Here is a 13,822-nt window from a genome sequence, read left to right as displayed (position 1 = left end):
TTGGGTACAGTCAATGGAAAATCAAACAAAAAAATTGTGAGGTCTGAGAACTTGGCTGACATATCACAGTGTGAAAAGATATGACATGGTGGCAAGATGTTTAAACTAATCTGATTGGGATGTTGTATGGTAATCCTAGACCACTTTTTTAACATTTACGTATACTAAGGCATGCAGGTTTGTTTTGGTGTAGCCAGTTGCGTGCCTTAAGCTTGCCTAGCCCAACCTGCTTGGTTTCATTCAAGGGTAGGTTAGGGTTTGGTAAAACTTGTGCTTTGGACCCGCTATGGTTGAAGCATTCTGAGGGCAACTTTTCTCCTCTCTTCTTCAGGTCAAACCGTGCAGCCAACCGTGTTGTCACTGCTCTATAATCAGCTGCGTTCAAAAATGCTCCCAACCACTGCCATTCACTTGAACAGGTAAGGTTGGGACCACGAATGAGCTCTTGGTAAACCAGTGCAGCTCCCCACTGGTCTGAGATTGCCCTTAAGTATGTGCATTATTATGTTTTATAGCCTGTATATAGGTTAATACAGCTTGATTAGTGACATTTAAGACACTTCTGATAGCATACATTCAATACAATTGTGTTTGAGCATTTGGGATTTTTCTGTGAAAAAAAATGCAGAGATTGCATGAATGTTATTGGAAGCAGTCATAACAGATGTTATAGATGTTAGAACTTATATTTAGTTTTGTTTAGAAACATGGAACAATCTTTCAAAAAAAAAAAAAAAAAAGACATGTTTCATATTGAAGTGATTTCTTGCCTAGTTGATGGAAACTATTCATACAGTGTTGGAAAGCCTCAGAATTAAAAATATTTGTAGTTACATGCTCGCCAGGCCACCCGCTGTGTGAGGTGGGAGTATCAATATGTTTTGTTCTTTTAAGGAAGTGTCACTTAATATTGTAATGTAACCTTGCAATTGTCTAGTGCCCATTTATGTAGTCAATGTTAAACGTTTGAGGCTTTGCTAAAAAATCATGGCAAACGGCAACCTATGCAGATGCCGTTACTGTCAGTAGTTCAACCAGAAAGATCAGCTGACGTCAGTCCCCCAAGAGACCATTAGGCCAGTGACTTGTCCGTTATCATTTGGCCAGGTGCCATGCTAATACCAGAATACCCTTTTTAGTGCTAGCTTTACACATTAATCAGAGCCTAAAAACTATTGTAGGATAATTTGTAATCTCTGGGCCCATGCTTAAGGCTTTGTGCTTGTGTTGGTCGAATGCAGCTTGGTGTTGCATGCGGTCAGCTTGCATTTCACCAAAGCATGTTTAAAGCATCCACAGGTGCATTTGACCTCCTTTCAAGCTGCATGAACTTGATTCAAGCTGTGTTGCAATTCCCAACAACTTGTACAGGTAGAAAAACAGGTTTGGCTTGAACAAAAACGTGTAAACACAGGCTTAGTCCACTTCATTCACGCCAGTATTAATATCTCTTATCTTCCAAGCCTCGCCTTCCTTCTTTCTATATCCATTATGTAGGAGTCTCACTTTAACTATTTTTACATTTTAGATAATGTTAGAGTAGTCTTGAGTTTGAGCAATGCAAGGAGTTTAGGTGAGGAAAGCCAACTGCTAGACACCCCAAAGAAGATGGGAAGTCTTCTGTGATTCAGCCCACCCCTAAATTTGAGTATTGACCATTTCAGTGCTGCATTAAACAGGAGCAGCATCTATAGAATGCTCAGATATATATGACTGTTGAATTTGTGTAGCAACTCCTTGTTTTTTTTATGTAGTTTCCCTTTAAATGTAGTAAATGGAAATCTTCTGGCCTAACACAAATGGAGAAACTCGTTTCTTCAGCTGACATGTGTTTCTGGTTTGTTGACTGTTGTTGCAGTTTAAGAACGGAGGTGAAAAGATCGCTCCATTGTCTCAGACCGTTGTAACATCTGTGGCTACTCTGACGTCCCGATCTTCTCCAGTTCACCCCGGGGATATGAATGTCACAAAGTCATCTAATTACGATGAGAGAATATCAAATATCTCCAGCGCTTCGACTCTGCTTCACACATCAATGGAGACTGCAAACACTACAGAGCGGAGTTTACTGCTGTCAGAATCCTGGAGCTCTCCACTCAATGAGAAACCCAGAGAGCCAGAACCAAGCAAACCCGTGAATGAGAATAGGGAGCTGGTCGCAGACGAGAACAGCTTAAGAAAGTGCAGCCTTGCTCAAAAGGAAGTCGCCCATCCTGTGCTGGATGTGTCAAAGGAGGAGGAATCGGCTAAAGAACAGAAGAAGCTTGGGCATGTTATCTCAAGTAAAAGCGCAGTGGAATTGCTCAGCCCACAAACACTGTTACAACCTGCTGTGCAGCAAGAGCTGCCAATAGCTTCAAGCTCCCCGCAGGTAGAGGTGGATGACATGAAGCCAGAGAGGAGGAATCTGTTTTCAGAATCCGAAGCATGGAGCGTTAAAGGTGCCGCTGGTAAGAAGCTTTTCCATTTTTTTTTTCATGTATAAGAACGTGTGGCTATTCTGGTTTCTGCTCTGCCTGTGCATTTATTCTGCTCTCCTTTGTGTCTGTTTAAAGAAAAATCACATTGTGCAGAAAATACATTTCACTCATGCCTAGCTGAAGTCCCCTCCTTTTCTTTGTGTCTCTTTCTATCAGTAGTGTCTGGGTAACTGGAGCCAGAAATAATACATTATGGGTATTCAGAGACCTGCACCCCCTCATTGCTGATTTTATTTTATCTATTAGCCAGCAAATAGGTGCTCATACAGCAGTAATTTATCATTGGTGCTGCCTCGTCAAGCATGTGGAAGAAATAGGTGATATAAGATACAGGTGGTTAGAGGAAACCTGCACGGAGATATTAAAGGCCAGTGTTGTCTGGCTGTCCAGTGGGCTTGGCTTTCCATGTCACTGACCAGGAACTAGCATGGTGATCCAAAAGGTCTGTTCTAATTCTCATTACATTTTCCATGTGCTTGTTGTGTTAGGCAAAAGGTATTAAAGCAGAATTAAACCCATCTTCTCCCTTCCTCGTTCCAATCATCGGCCATATTGATTGGTGCAGCCAGGAGGACGTAACTCCTGCACAGGTGCACGGGAGTCCATAAATTCCCAGAATGCACAAGTGAATCCAGGATTGCTGGGTAACCCTCATAACAAATGACAATTTTTACAGCTGGGCAGCGATCAGGCAGGTCAGAACACTTTTTTTTATAGACATTTCTTGTTTTTTGAAGAAACACCTCTCTGATCTTTGTTGTTCCCAGAATATAGAATGATAGACCCCCCCCCATTGCTGTGTGTTGGGGAAGCGGGATTATTTGCCCTTTTTATTCATCCTTTAAGTATGTTTTTTTTGGTTTTTGTTGTACAAAATGGTAAGGAAAATCCATAATGTTTTAATTGTCATGGGAACTGGAGGTGAAAAGAACTTTTTTTAATAGCAATACCTGTCTTGGAGGATTTCCCCCTCATTTGCAATTGTGTTACTTCTGCTTCACACCCCCATAGATGGCATTTTTTTTGTCCAAATGGTAAATATTGATCATTTTTTTCCCCAGACTAGCAAGGAGAAATAAATGCTTTTCTTTTCTCCTAATATAAACCTTTTCTAAATATTATTGGAGTTCTCATGGATAAATTCCCAATGAAAATGTTTACTGCCTGGCTGTATACGAGAACAAGTAATACAAACTTGCTTCCGGATTAGTGTCCCATACGTTTTGTAGGAAAAGTTCACCAATGGCAGCCTTTATCAGTTTTCTCATGACAAGTTTACTTTAGTTTTCTCATGACAAGTTTACTTTAAAGGATAGCTGCACTTTTAAACAAAGTGCAGTTATCCCATTTGGCCCCAGACCTAAACTTAACAGACATTCCCCTTTGGAATACATATTTGGATCTGACAGCCATGGCTTTGCTGTTTGCTTATATCCAACACTATCCTGTTCTGCCTGTATCTTTTACAGTCCTGCAGACTTATATGGAACAGACCTCAGCCACTGAAGCTTTAATATGGCCCAATAAAATTCTAAAGTTCATGCAATTGCCTAAGGTGTGCTGAGACAGCCACTGCCATCCTAAAAAAGCAACAATACATCTTTAGGATGGTTCACAGCTCTGTAATTTTTTTTGCATATTTATAGGGGTAGGGTGAATTGGTTTAGGTCAAATGTGATTAATGTTTTGATCAACAATGCAGCCATCCTTTAAATTTTCTGAAATTAAGAAAAAGTCACCATGAGGTTGTATTATTTGACAAAAAAGGACATGCATTGTCTCTATGGTCAAAAAAAAATAAATCCCTGGTTACTGGTGGCATTTTTGTTAAGCTGTACGGCGTAACCATATAGTGCACGCCCGTGCGTGTATGTGTGTGTAACCGTATGGAGTGTGTGTACAGTACAGAGCCAGCGGAAGCGTAACTCCTTTGCACACACAGGATCATCAGTGATTCATCCAGTGGATGAGGAGATCATCTTTGTGGAAGTTTGCAGTGAAGCTGGCATCTTCCGAGGATGGACCTGTCATTGCTGCAGGGCGAATGCACAGGGGTGCGTATGTGCCATAATCAGTGGTTCGTACTTGCTGATTATTGCAGAAGCTCTCAAATGAGTTTGGTTATGCTTTAAAGGGAAACCTGTGGTAAGAGAAACTTTGGATCTGGCCTCCCAATGAAAATGCTAGTAGTCTGGTTGTAATGCTAATTCTCTAACTTTACCACTGATCAGCAGGACAGCCAGGCAGCTGGAAATTTAAAAAGAACACATCAATGGCAGCTTCTAAGTCTCCTTTAAAACTTGGCCCCCAATATTGAGATGTCACATTAGGAATGACTTTAAAAGTCTTCAACAGTAAGTGTTGTGTCTTGATCGAGTCTGGAATGTTCATCTCCATGTCTCCCTCAGGAAAGACATTTTTGCAAGTAGACATCTGCTCACACCATACAAACTACAACAACACAGACGTGTCAGCTGAGGTAAAGCAAGTTTAGGATAATACATCAGCTTCTCCCGCTAATATGACAGCATTGAGCCTCAACTGTAACAACAAAGCTGTTTAGCATTAGCGCGATCTGTTCTGCATTGATGTATCTTTTGATTAAGGAATACATAAATATTGCAGCTGCTGGGCCCTGAAATTGACATCAAAATTGAATCTGCTGTGTGTGTACTGCTCGATTCTGACTGCTATCTAGACTTTGATCTTGGATGTGTCTTGTATGTCGAGCTAAAAAAGGTTTTTTATTACTTGAATGGGGAAGATAGAGAAAGCTTACAATATTGCAACTATCTGGGACTCTTGAGAGATTTTTCTCTCCCTTTCTATTACAACACTACTTTGTTTCTAGGTGAGGTCTTTTTTAACAGCTTTACCATGCAAAAAATAAGCAGTAGTCACCAATAGCTACACCAATATATAAAATTCATCTGTACTGTGTGCTTGTTACTGAATGTTCAGACACTTACACGGATGGAAACCACCTAGAAATTGGAATATTCCATGCAGCACTTCATATGCAGTTTGTTATAATTAAGATGTTTCATTTATATGACTACTGCTAAATAGTTTAGAATACCTGGAAATGTATGTTTGCTGCAGGAAACAAAAAATAGCATTTGCAAAGGTAATTTTCTAGTTGTAAGTGATCCAGTTTGATGATGGGGATATCCAGATCAAAAGTGTAGGTATTGGTAGAAGAATAGAAAACTTGCAAATGTTAAGTTTGGTGCTAACAAAAAACCATTCCATACGCTGCTTTATATTCACTTGTAACATGATGTGGAGTGCTACCAAGCAAGAATCACATGAATCGTATTGCTTGTAAAGGTTATCCACTAAAATTTCCTCCACCAGTCAAAAATTGTTCAAATAGAAAAAGGGGAGTTGTTCTTTCACCTTGTGTACCAAGATGATCCCAAAACGAAGAAAAAAGTTTTTGACTTGGAGCCCCAGCAGGTGTATTTGGGTATTTTTAGCACTCCTATACATCACGAGATCAAAACTAATCTTATGGTTCATATTTCTGAAAAGCGCCAAGTACTCCCTTTGCTACAAGGGTCCATTATAAAAGCTTGGTTCATGCATGTGCTCATGGAATGCAAGCATTAAATTACTCTCTTCCTCTAAATCTTAACTCAACGCAAAATAGATTTTTAATACAGTGAGAAAATTGTCAGGTTTTTATTGTTACATCCTGGAGTCATAGATTATTAAAATCTAAATACTAAAGTCTGTGGTTTTGCCTTTTCTTTTCAAAACTAGTAAAGCAATTGGATGGGTTTGAGCGTCCCCAGGGAAGTCAAGACATGTCCCAACCCCAGTGCCAGGATACTTGCACTGCACCATTTTAATCTTAACTCCAGGCAAAATATGTTTTCAGTGGAATAAGAAAAATGTGTTGTGTTGTGTGTTTTACCTCTTTTATCCAAAACTAGGAAAGAAATTGGTTGAATTTGAGGTCCCCAGTGACAGCAGTACATGCCCCAACCTCAGTGTCAGGATTCTCACGCTGTATGTACACAAAGGTCAGCAAGGACAGTATTGTGGGTAGACTTTCCCTTGTGACATTGAAGTTGGCTGTCACACACCCATGTCTGGTGTCTTCTGTGTTTACAACATAGTGTGCTGTATAACAGTGGCTGCCCTGATCGGAGTGCCCTGAGGGAAACAACATAAATGTTGCCCTCCCTCAATACCTCATTAACTGTTCACTGAGCTTTAGTAAACCTTTTCCTTCCCGTGAGCTGCTACTTTTATCTCGGGGAATTCAGCAGGATGCTTTGTACTTAGATTTTTCTGATAGTGTCAAGCAACATACTCATTGGTATCAAATTAAAACTGAAAACAAATTCTCAACCCTACCAAAAATGGGAGCAAAATAGCTCTGTACACCCCTACACCTCTGTGCTTGTTTTTGCATTAGGCGGTGTCCTAACTAAATAAACTGTAATGACTGGCCACATTTGACAATGCCATTTACTTATTTGTATTACATTTATAGGTCTTTGAGAGAAACAGGGAAGCAATCTTTCTGAAAATATGCTAGTTGCATGGCTGTCTTGCTATCATCTGGCTTTAATGGGTATGACTTGGAATAAGTAAATAAGTGTATCTCAAGTTCTGCTTGTGGCTTTCAGATCAGTGAGGACCTCAGGCAACCCTGGCATATCATTAATTACTTGCATTATTCAGAGGAACATAGGGCTAAAAAAGAACATATCACTTCTGCATCAAATCAATGTGGAATTCTTGCTTTCTACTGACGCCGTTCATCTGCATCCAATGGTTCTGAACATGGTGTATAGATGGTATGCCACTGTGATCACTGGAGAAGTGGATGTCATTACTCCGGGTTTTAGGCATACTCAGGTGTCAAAATAGGCAATCTTTAGTCCTGCTGAGCACTCCTGACCCTGAAGCAAGGAAAGGTGTGGGGAGCCAATTGGTAAAATACATCTGCAAGCATTCACTTTGCATCATGCTGCTTCACAACACATTAATGTGCACGGTTCCATAAACCCCCCAGGAGAGAACCTTAAGCATAAAACATTTCAAATTTTTTTCTGCATTTCTGGAAGACCGTAAAAAACAACAGATTGCTTTTGAGGTGTGTATTTTTAGAGAGTGAACGATTCTCCATGCATCAATTACGTGACAAATTTTGGCTCTGCATTTTAGGTAATACGCATGAATATTTTTAAAAATATGTTCATTCAGTATTTTTTTGAATAGAATATTGTGCAGTGTTTTGCCAGTATGAACAAAAGATCTGTGCATAGATTTGATAGCACACCTCCTCTTTTAGGAGGTTGTATGCAAACAAAAGGAAACATTACTGACACATTGCTCTGTTATGATTGAAGCAGAGGTCAGATACATGTAAAAACACACTAGTTTTTAAGGAAACACATGTGTAACCTAAGGGATGAGCTCAGCAAGCAGATTACAGTGAAGGAGGAGGTGAGGTTGGGCAAGGGAAATGGGGAGGGGGTTTGTACAAGACTGCGAAGCATGTGATTGCTCACTAATGCTGAGCCTCTCTTCACAATAAGCAGAGATTGTCAAGCCAGCCTCTGAAGCTCTTGGCTCCGGCACAGCGCAGACACTTTCTCACAGTTCACCGGCGGCATGCTACAAACCGCAGACAGAGGAGCAAGAGGAAAGTGACCCCTTCGAGAGGACAGCCGACATCTCTCCCCCTGCCACCGAGGGCAAATCGCAAGAGGATATTGACAGCTCCGGCAAAAGCATGTCTATTCGTGACAGGTACTCCTATTCCTCTGATAACCCTTCAAATGTCTTCTGCAAAGCTAATCAATTGTTGATCAGTTGTCATTTCACCTCTGCCTGCAGAATTTATTTTCAGATATTGTATTTATTCTCTTTTTTTTTTTTTTATATGATGTACCAGAAATCTGTCAGATGCGTTGTTCGCCCTGTGGTGTGCAGACGCTATTAACAGCAGATATTTAGCTGCTGTGTGCCACTGCCTATGTTTATGTGCACTGTGATGTTTAATAAGCTCAGGTATTTGTTACAGGCTACATTCACACCTTGCAGTTTTAATGTGTTACATTCTTTTTTTTATTTTTGTTTTGTTTTTTTATTTGCATTTTGCACACATTTTGCTCTTGCATTGCTATTCATACCCATGGAAGGAAAATTTAGTTGGAAACTGCACCTAGGATGCAACTAGCATTCAAAATGGAGTATTGTGAATATAGCAGTGTTGGAAAGGTGATTTTCAGAGCCAGTCAACCCAGAAACACAATTTATAAATGGCTGTGGCAGCTTAGAGATTTTTTTTTTATCTATATCCGAACCCACCCAGCATTTCTGACAGCCCCCTCATCTGGGCTTACCCAACCATATTGTGGTTGACCCCAATATCACAGCTAATATTGGACACTACGTTATGTATCCACTAAAGTAATAATAATTATACATTGTCTATACATCATACATGCTTAGGGGTTAATTAGCCAAATACAACATTAAACTAGTGATATAGAAATACAAAAATGTACTGAAAGTTTCCATGAAACATAACTTTCTTATTTTCATATGTATTTGCCTAATCTTTTCACTTTTTAGTAAATAGAGCCTTCAGCACAGGAGAGAGTTAAAAGGTTATACAAGAAGTTATATTTTTATTGCACATTGCTCTGTTTGTTGTCTCTGCTGTTATAATATTGCAAAAGAAACAACACATCATCTGAAATCTGATGCCACTCCGTTTTTGTTTTGCTGGTTGAGCACTTTTACTGTACTTTGAATCAGAGAAGCGTAGTGCAGGGATGGGTACTGTTGAGTCAGATTCCCTTCTGAATCAGATGTTTCTCATTAAGAGTTACTCATGTGTCCAATGGATGGCTGCAGCATTGTGTACATTGGAAAAATGCTTTGCTGCGCTATGTAAAACCAGGGATTCCCAACGTGTTGTGTTATTTCATGGGACGTGACAGTACTGTGGTATTAAGAGCAATGTGAAAATGCAAGGTGATGACAATTTCATTTTTCCCCTTTATAAGAACAATGATAACAATCTGATGATCATCAAATCATCATCATCATCATTATTACTGGTGTTATCATAACCAGATAAATCTCCTGAAGACTTTGCACTTTGATGTAGAAGGCCATCATTAAACCAAAAGTCCACCAATCAAAAGTATTTTAAAGAAAGATGGCTGTGTATATTTTGACCATAGAAAGACCCACCAATGGGTTTACCCAAAACTTTGTAGAAATAAAAGTTTGTTCTACATAAACATATATTTTAAGTTTGCTGCCTCCTTTTGTCCTACTTATCCGAGCACTGGAATATCTGTGTAATATTAATTACAACTCTAGCGTCTTGCTGGCTATAATTTACTTCATTTCCCAGTGCTTTAAAAACAATCCAGAAATGTGTAATCCCTGTAAACTTTCTCAGGATGTGCAGAAGTTTCCTTTATAGAACTGTTGGGTTTGGGTGCAAACCAAATAAATAGTCATCTCTGGACTGGTAATATGATTAATATGATTCACCACTCTCGTCCAATGTACATAACATTGCACTTTGTGTCTGTGTTTTCTTTCTTTTATGCTTGGTTACCAATAATGTCTTGAGGATTGTTGTACATAACATTTGACTTTGATGCCCAGTGGTGCCCGGTGTCCGGTCAAATTTGGTAGTCTAGCCAGTTAGTAAATGTGTTGGGTATTTTACAAACGTTTTCAGTGATTTACTGTGGAGAGTGCCAAAAATAATTTGACAGTGATGTCCTCCTACCCTTGGGTCATGGCCTTTTAGCACCAGAAATGCATATTTTAGTGCCAACAACCGTACAAATCTGAATGTCCCCAGGCCAAACACCTTCCAAATAAAATGTTCATTACCTGTTGCATGTTTCTCTTCTAGATTATATGTTGTAGAAGCCTTACCTAAAATATCCTCTAGTAAGATAAACTCCCATACTACATTATTGCAATGTGTGTGCAGGCAGCCTAATACTATGTACACATTTGGAATATTTAGCTCTGGAAAAAATCACTGGCACCATACAGACAGCCCTGTTCTTCTATGAGGAGCTAACATGGTAAGGATGAGCAGGAGGCCTTCTGCTGCATCCTCCCCTTAGAAAACAGCAGTGGTCATAGGCCTGCAGTTGTTTTGTGACCCAGCAGAGCAGACGGCAATACAGAGCTTAGGCTGGTGAGCATAAGTCATACGGTGGAAAATTTAACGTCATGCAGCTTAGGTACTGTTGATCTGCAACCCATATATTGCCCTAGAATGCATTTATTGTGCATTGTTATGTGTTAAACAAAACAAAAACTTCACTGCAATGTGTTTGTAGCCCATTCTGAAGAAATTAATTTGTCTAACCTAATGCAGATGACATGGCGTTACTAAAGCTGCAAATTGCTACTTTAGGATTACTGATATGATAATCTCGGCATTAGGCTCTAGCATACAAATTCTGATCTCCTTTTGATAAATTGGGTATTACAAAGTTACAAACATACTTGAAGAAGTGAAGAACAAAGAAGTGTTGATCTATTAACAGATTGCCACTGCTTTATAAATAGTCTTTTACTTCTGTGTTCCCATATTATAAACTCTTCACCCCTGCGGTAGCAGTAACATAGGGCTGGACTGCCAGCAAGCACCATGGGCCCTGTTCCTTATAGCAAAACAAAGCACAATGCTTTTGAGTAAAGACCAGTGATCCTTTAAAAGATTATAGCAGGTGAACCTCAACATACCCTCACCAGCATATTTTTTTTTTTTTTACCATTATCTATTTGAGATTTTTTGCTGCCATTATGTATAGCAGCAATGCTTGTATAATGAAAGTTGAGATACTGATGGCTGAGGCCAAATTTCTCTTTTTCAATGGGCTTCATGACAGTAGTTTTGCCCTTTGGTAAGGGGGTATTTGAAATAAAACGTCCCTATACTTGTTTTCTATCCAGCAGTGTATTGCCCCTATCAACAGTTTGATGCCTGTACCAGCTGCAGAGGTTTATTCGTCTTTTGCAGTAGACATACACTTCTGGAACTTAAAATAAAAAGCACAAGTGTAAAGGACCAAACATTCTATGAGTTTACCAGTGAGATTTATTCTGACCGGAGTGCTCTTTTATCCTCTACTCAGCAGTTATTGGCAGTGCTTGAATCAGCACTTTGTATTTTCTTTCTATTCAAATATCGGCAACCAAATAGCATCCCTTGTTTGTTTTTTGTGACGCCAGTGTCCTAGAAGCACATTGAAATCTTCTGCTGGGTCTCAGTGGATGGCATGACTTGTGTGGAATGTCTCACAAACAATGTGGCATATTATTCCTTCTTAGGTTGGCGCTACTGAAGAAGAGCGGGGAGGAAGACTGGAAGAACAGGATTAACAAAAAGCAGGAGTACACCAAAGTATCTGTCATAGAGCGCAGCTCACGTGCCCAACTGCAGGAAATTGAGCAGTCGCTGACAAAGAAGGTAACGAGAACCATGTTAGGAATAAGCTGTCCAACTTGTCCCAGTAGTTTGATATCTTGCAGTCCTGTTTTGTCCTTGCTTTTTACCACTGGGAGCTATAGAACAGGATTTATCCTTCTCACAGGCTTAGTAATAATTGGCTCGCAGCTGCCGGGGGATCTGTATAGACATATTCAGTGCATGAACTGTTCTGTGATGCATCAGTAGGGCAATGCAAGGAAACAATAAGTTGCAAAAGGCAGTGACCAATGACCAGCAGAACCAAACCTGAAAATGTGATCTGACCTTTCTGAGGTTGGCTTGGTTGGGGTCTCGTAGTTTGCACATCATTGCTTCTCTTTTACTGCCATATTAAAATGGGTCTAAAGCCAAAACATTTTTTATTACTTCATTCCAAATAAAAAAGGTTAGAATCCCTGTTTAGTTGTTACAGATGTCTGTCCTTGTCACCACCACTGAAAATCAATGGAAAGTGAGAGTTTGAGGTCATTACTAGCACTGTGTTTTGTTGAAACGTGAGATTTTTCCACACTTTGATCACATTTCCTGCTTTCTTTTGTATCAGTAGGACAGGAAGTTAAAGGAAATCTCCCCAGTGATGAAATTGGGGCACAAATGGCAAGAATATGACTAAGCTGTTAACTCTTTCTTATTTCATACAAATTGAAAATAAATCCACTAGATCTGTGTAGTCCCAAATATTAAATATGTTTGCACTTTCCCTTTGTGACGGAGTTGCCTGTAATAAAGACCAGTTGCTGCTATTTTCTGTCTTATGTGGGGTGACTGGTCTTGCATACACCCCCTCCTGTATTTTTCAATAGAATGTTCACCTGTTGGGTAGCTCCCACAGTTCTACTTGAATGCAACTTGGTTATTATGTTTTCCCGGGTTTGCAAAAACATTCTTTGTGACTATTGAATACATTTTAAGTTTTTGGGTTCAGCGTTTTTGCCAAGGTTACTGTGAATTTATTTGCTCTCAAGGTTTAACTGATTTTTACCAATAAAAAGCATTTTGTTTCAAGAATTCCATATTTGCAAAAAATAAAACTTGATTGCATCAGACATATAAAGTTATCCTGCGTGCTCTGCTTGTAAAAGGGAGTAATTGGTCTTCCCAGTCTTTGTTTTGGAAATGGGAAAAGTGGGGTCTGAGTAGCTGGCATGAGCAGGACAATGCTCAGTCTACAAAATTTGAAGCTTAGAAGCGGAGTGCATTTCTGGTAGATTAACAGGTATCTTTCTGTACTTGTAGGACATGGAGGGTAAACTAATGTGGGGCAAATGTGTACTAATGTATATGCAAATGTATTACTAAAATGTATGGCATATGTTTGTTCTTTCCCTCATGTTATTAAGGTTTGAAAGACCACCCTTACTTAAAGAATGTGATGTTAGTTATGTAGGACAGTAAGTTAGCCTCCACAGACAATAACATAGAAGAGTTTGTTGGTGGGTCTATTCATTTTTTCCATAGTCTTTTCTGGACCATGGCTTTAATCCATGGATAGCACTGCTCTGACCAATATGTTAAATATTGGTCCTGTGTATTTCTAACAGAGGCTGATCCTCTAATTCTACAGTATGTTAGGAAGGCACCCCCATCCCTCAAGTGACAGATCACTGCTCTTATAACATCAAAGGGCCTTTGGAGGTCCCATAATGGGTCCCAGGCGGACCTGTTGATGGTTGTATACCTACATAGACCAGGGAGCTGCATACTGTTCCCACAGCTGACTTCCATATGTAGAGAAACAGTAAATGAACCCCATATGGCCTAAAACACACAACACAAATTAACAGATTCAATAGCTTCTTCAACTTTTAAGCTTTTGATTTTGTATATGTTTCCCTGTTAT

General features: G+C 39.6%; 1 protein-coding gene across 1 annotated transcript in view; it reads left to right on the top strand.

Moving 5' to 3' along the window:
* SVIL (supervillin) overlaps positions 1-13,822 on the top strand; it is a gene marked incomplete in the record, with an annotated part of 88,479 nt that overhangs the window by 34,921 nt on the left and 39,736 nt on the right. The window contains 3 exon segments of the mRNA XM_072413402.1: positions 1,859-2,450; positions 8,036-8,249; positions 11,823-11,961. Coding sequence (XP_072269503.1) covers positions 1,859-2,450; positions 8,036-8,249; positions 11,823-11,961 — 945 coding nt within the window.

The sequence above is a fragment of the Pyxicephalus adspersus genome, chromosome 5 (assembly GCF_032062135.1).
Source record: "Pyxicephalus adspersus chromosome 5, UCB_Pads_2.0, whole genome shotgun sequence".
NCBI classification, from domain to species: Eukaryota; Metazoa; Chordata; class Amphibia; order Anura; family Pyxicephalidae; genus Pyxicephalus; species Pyxicephalus adspersus.
This window is presented reverse-complemented; position numbering and strand designations above follow the sequence as displayed.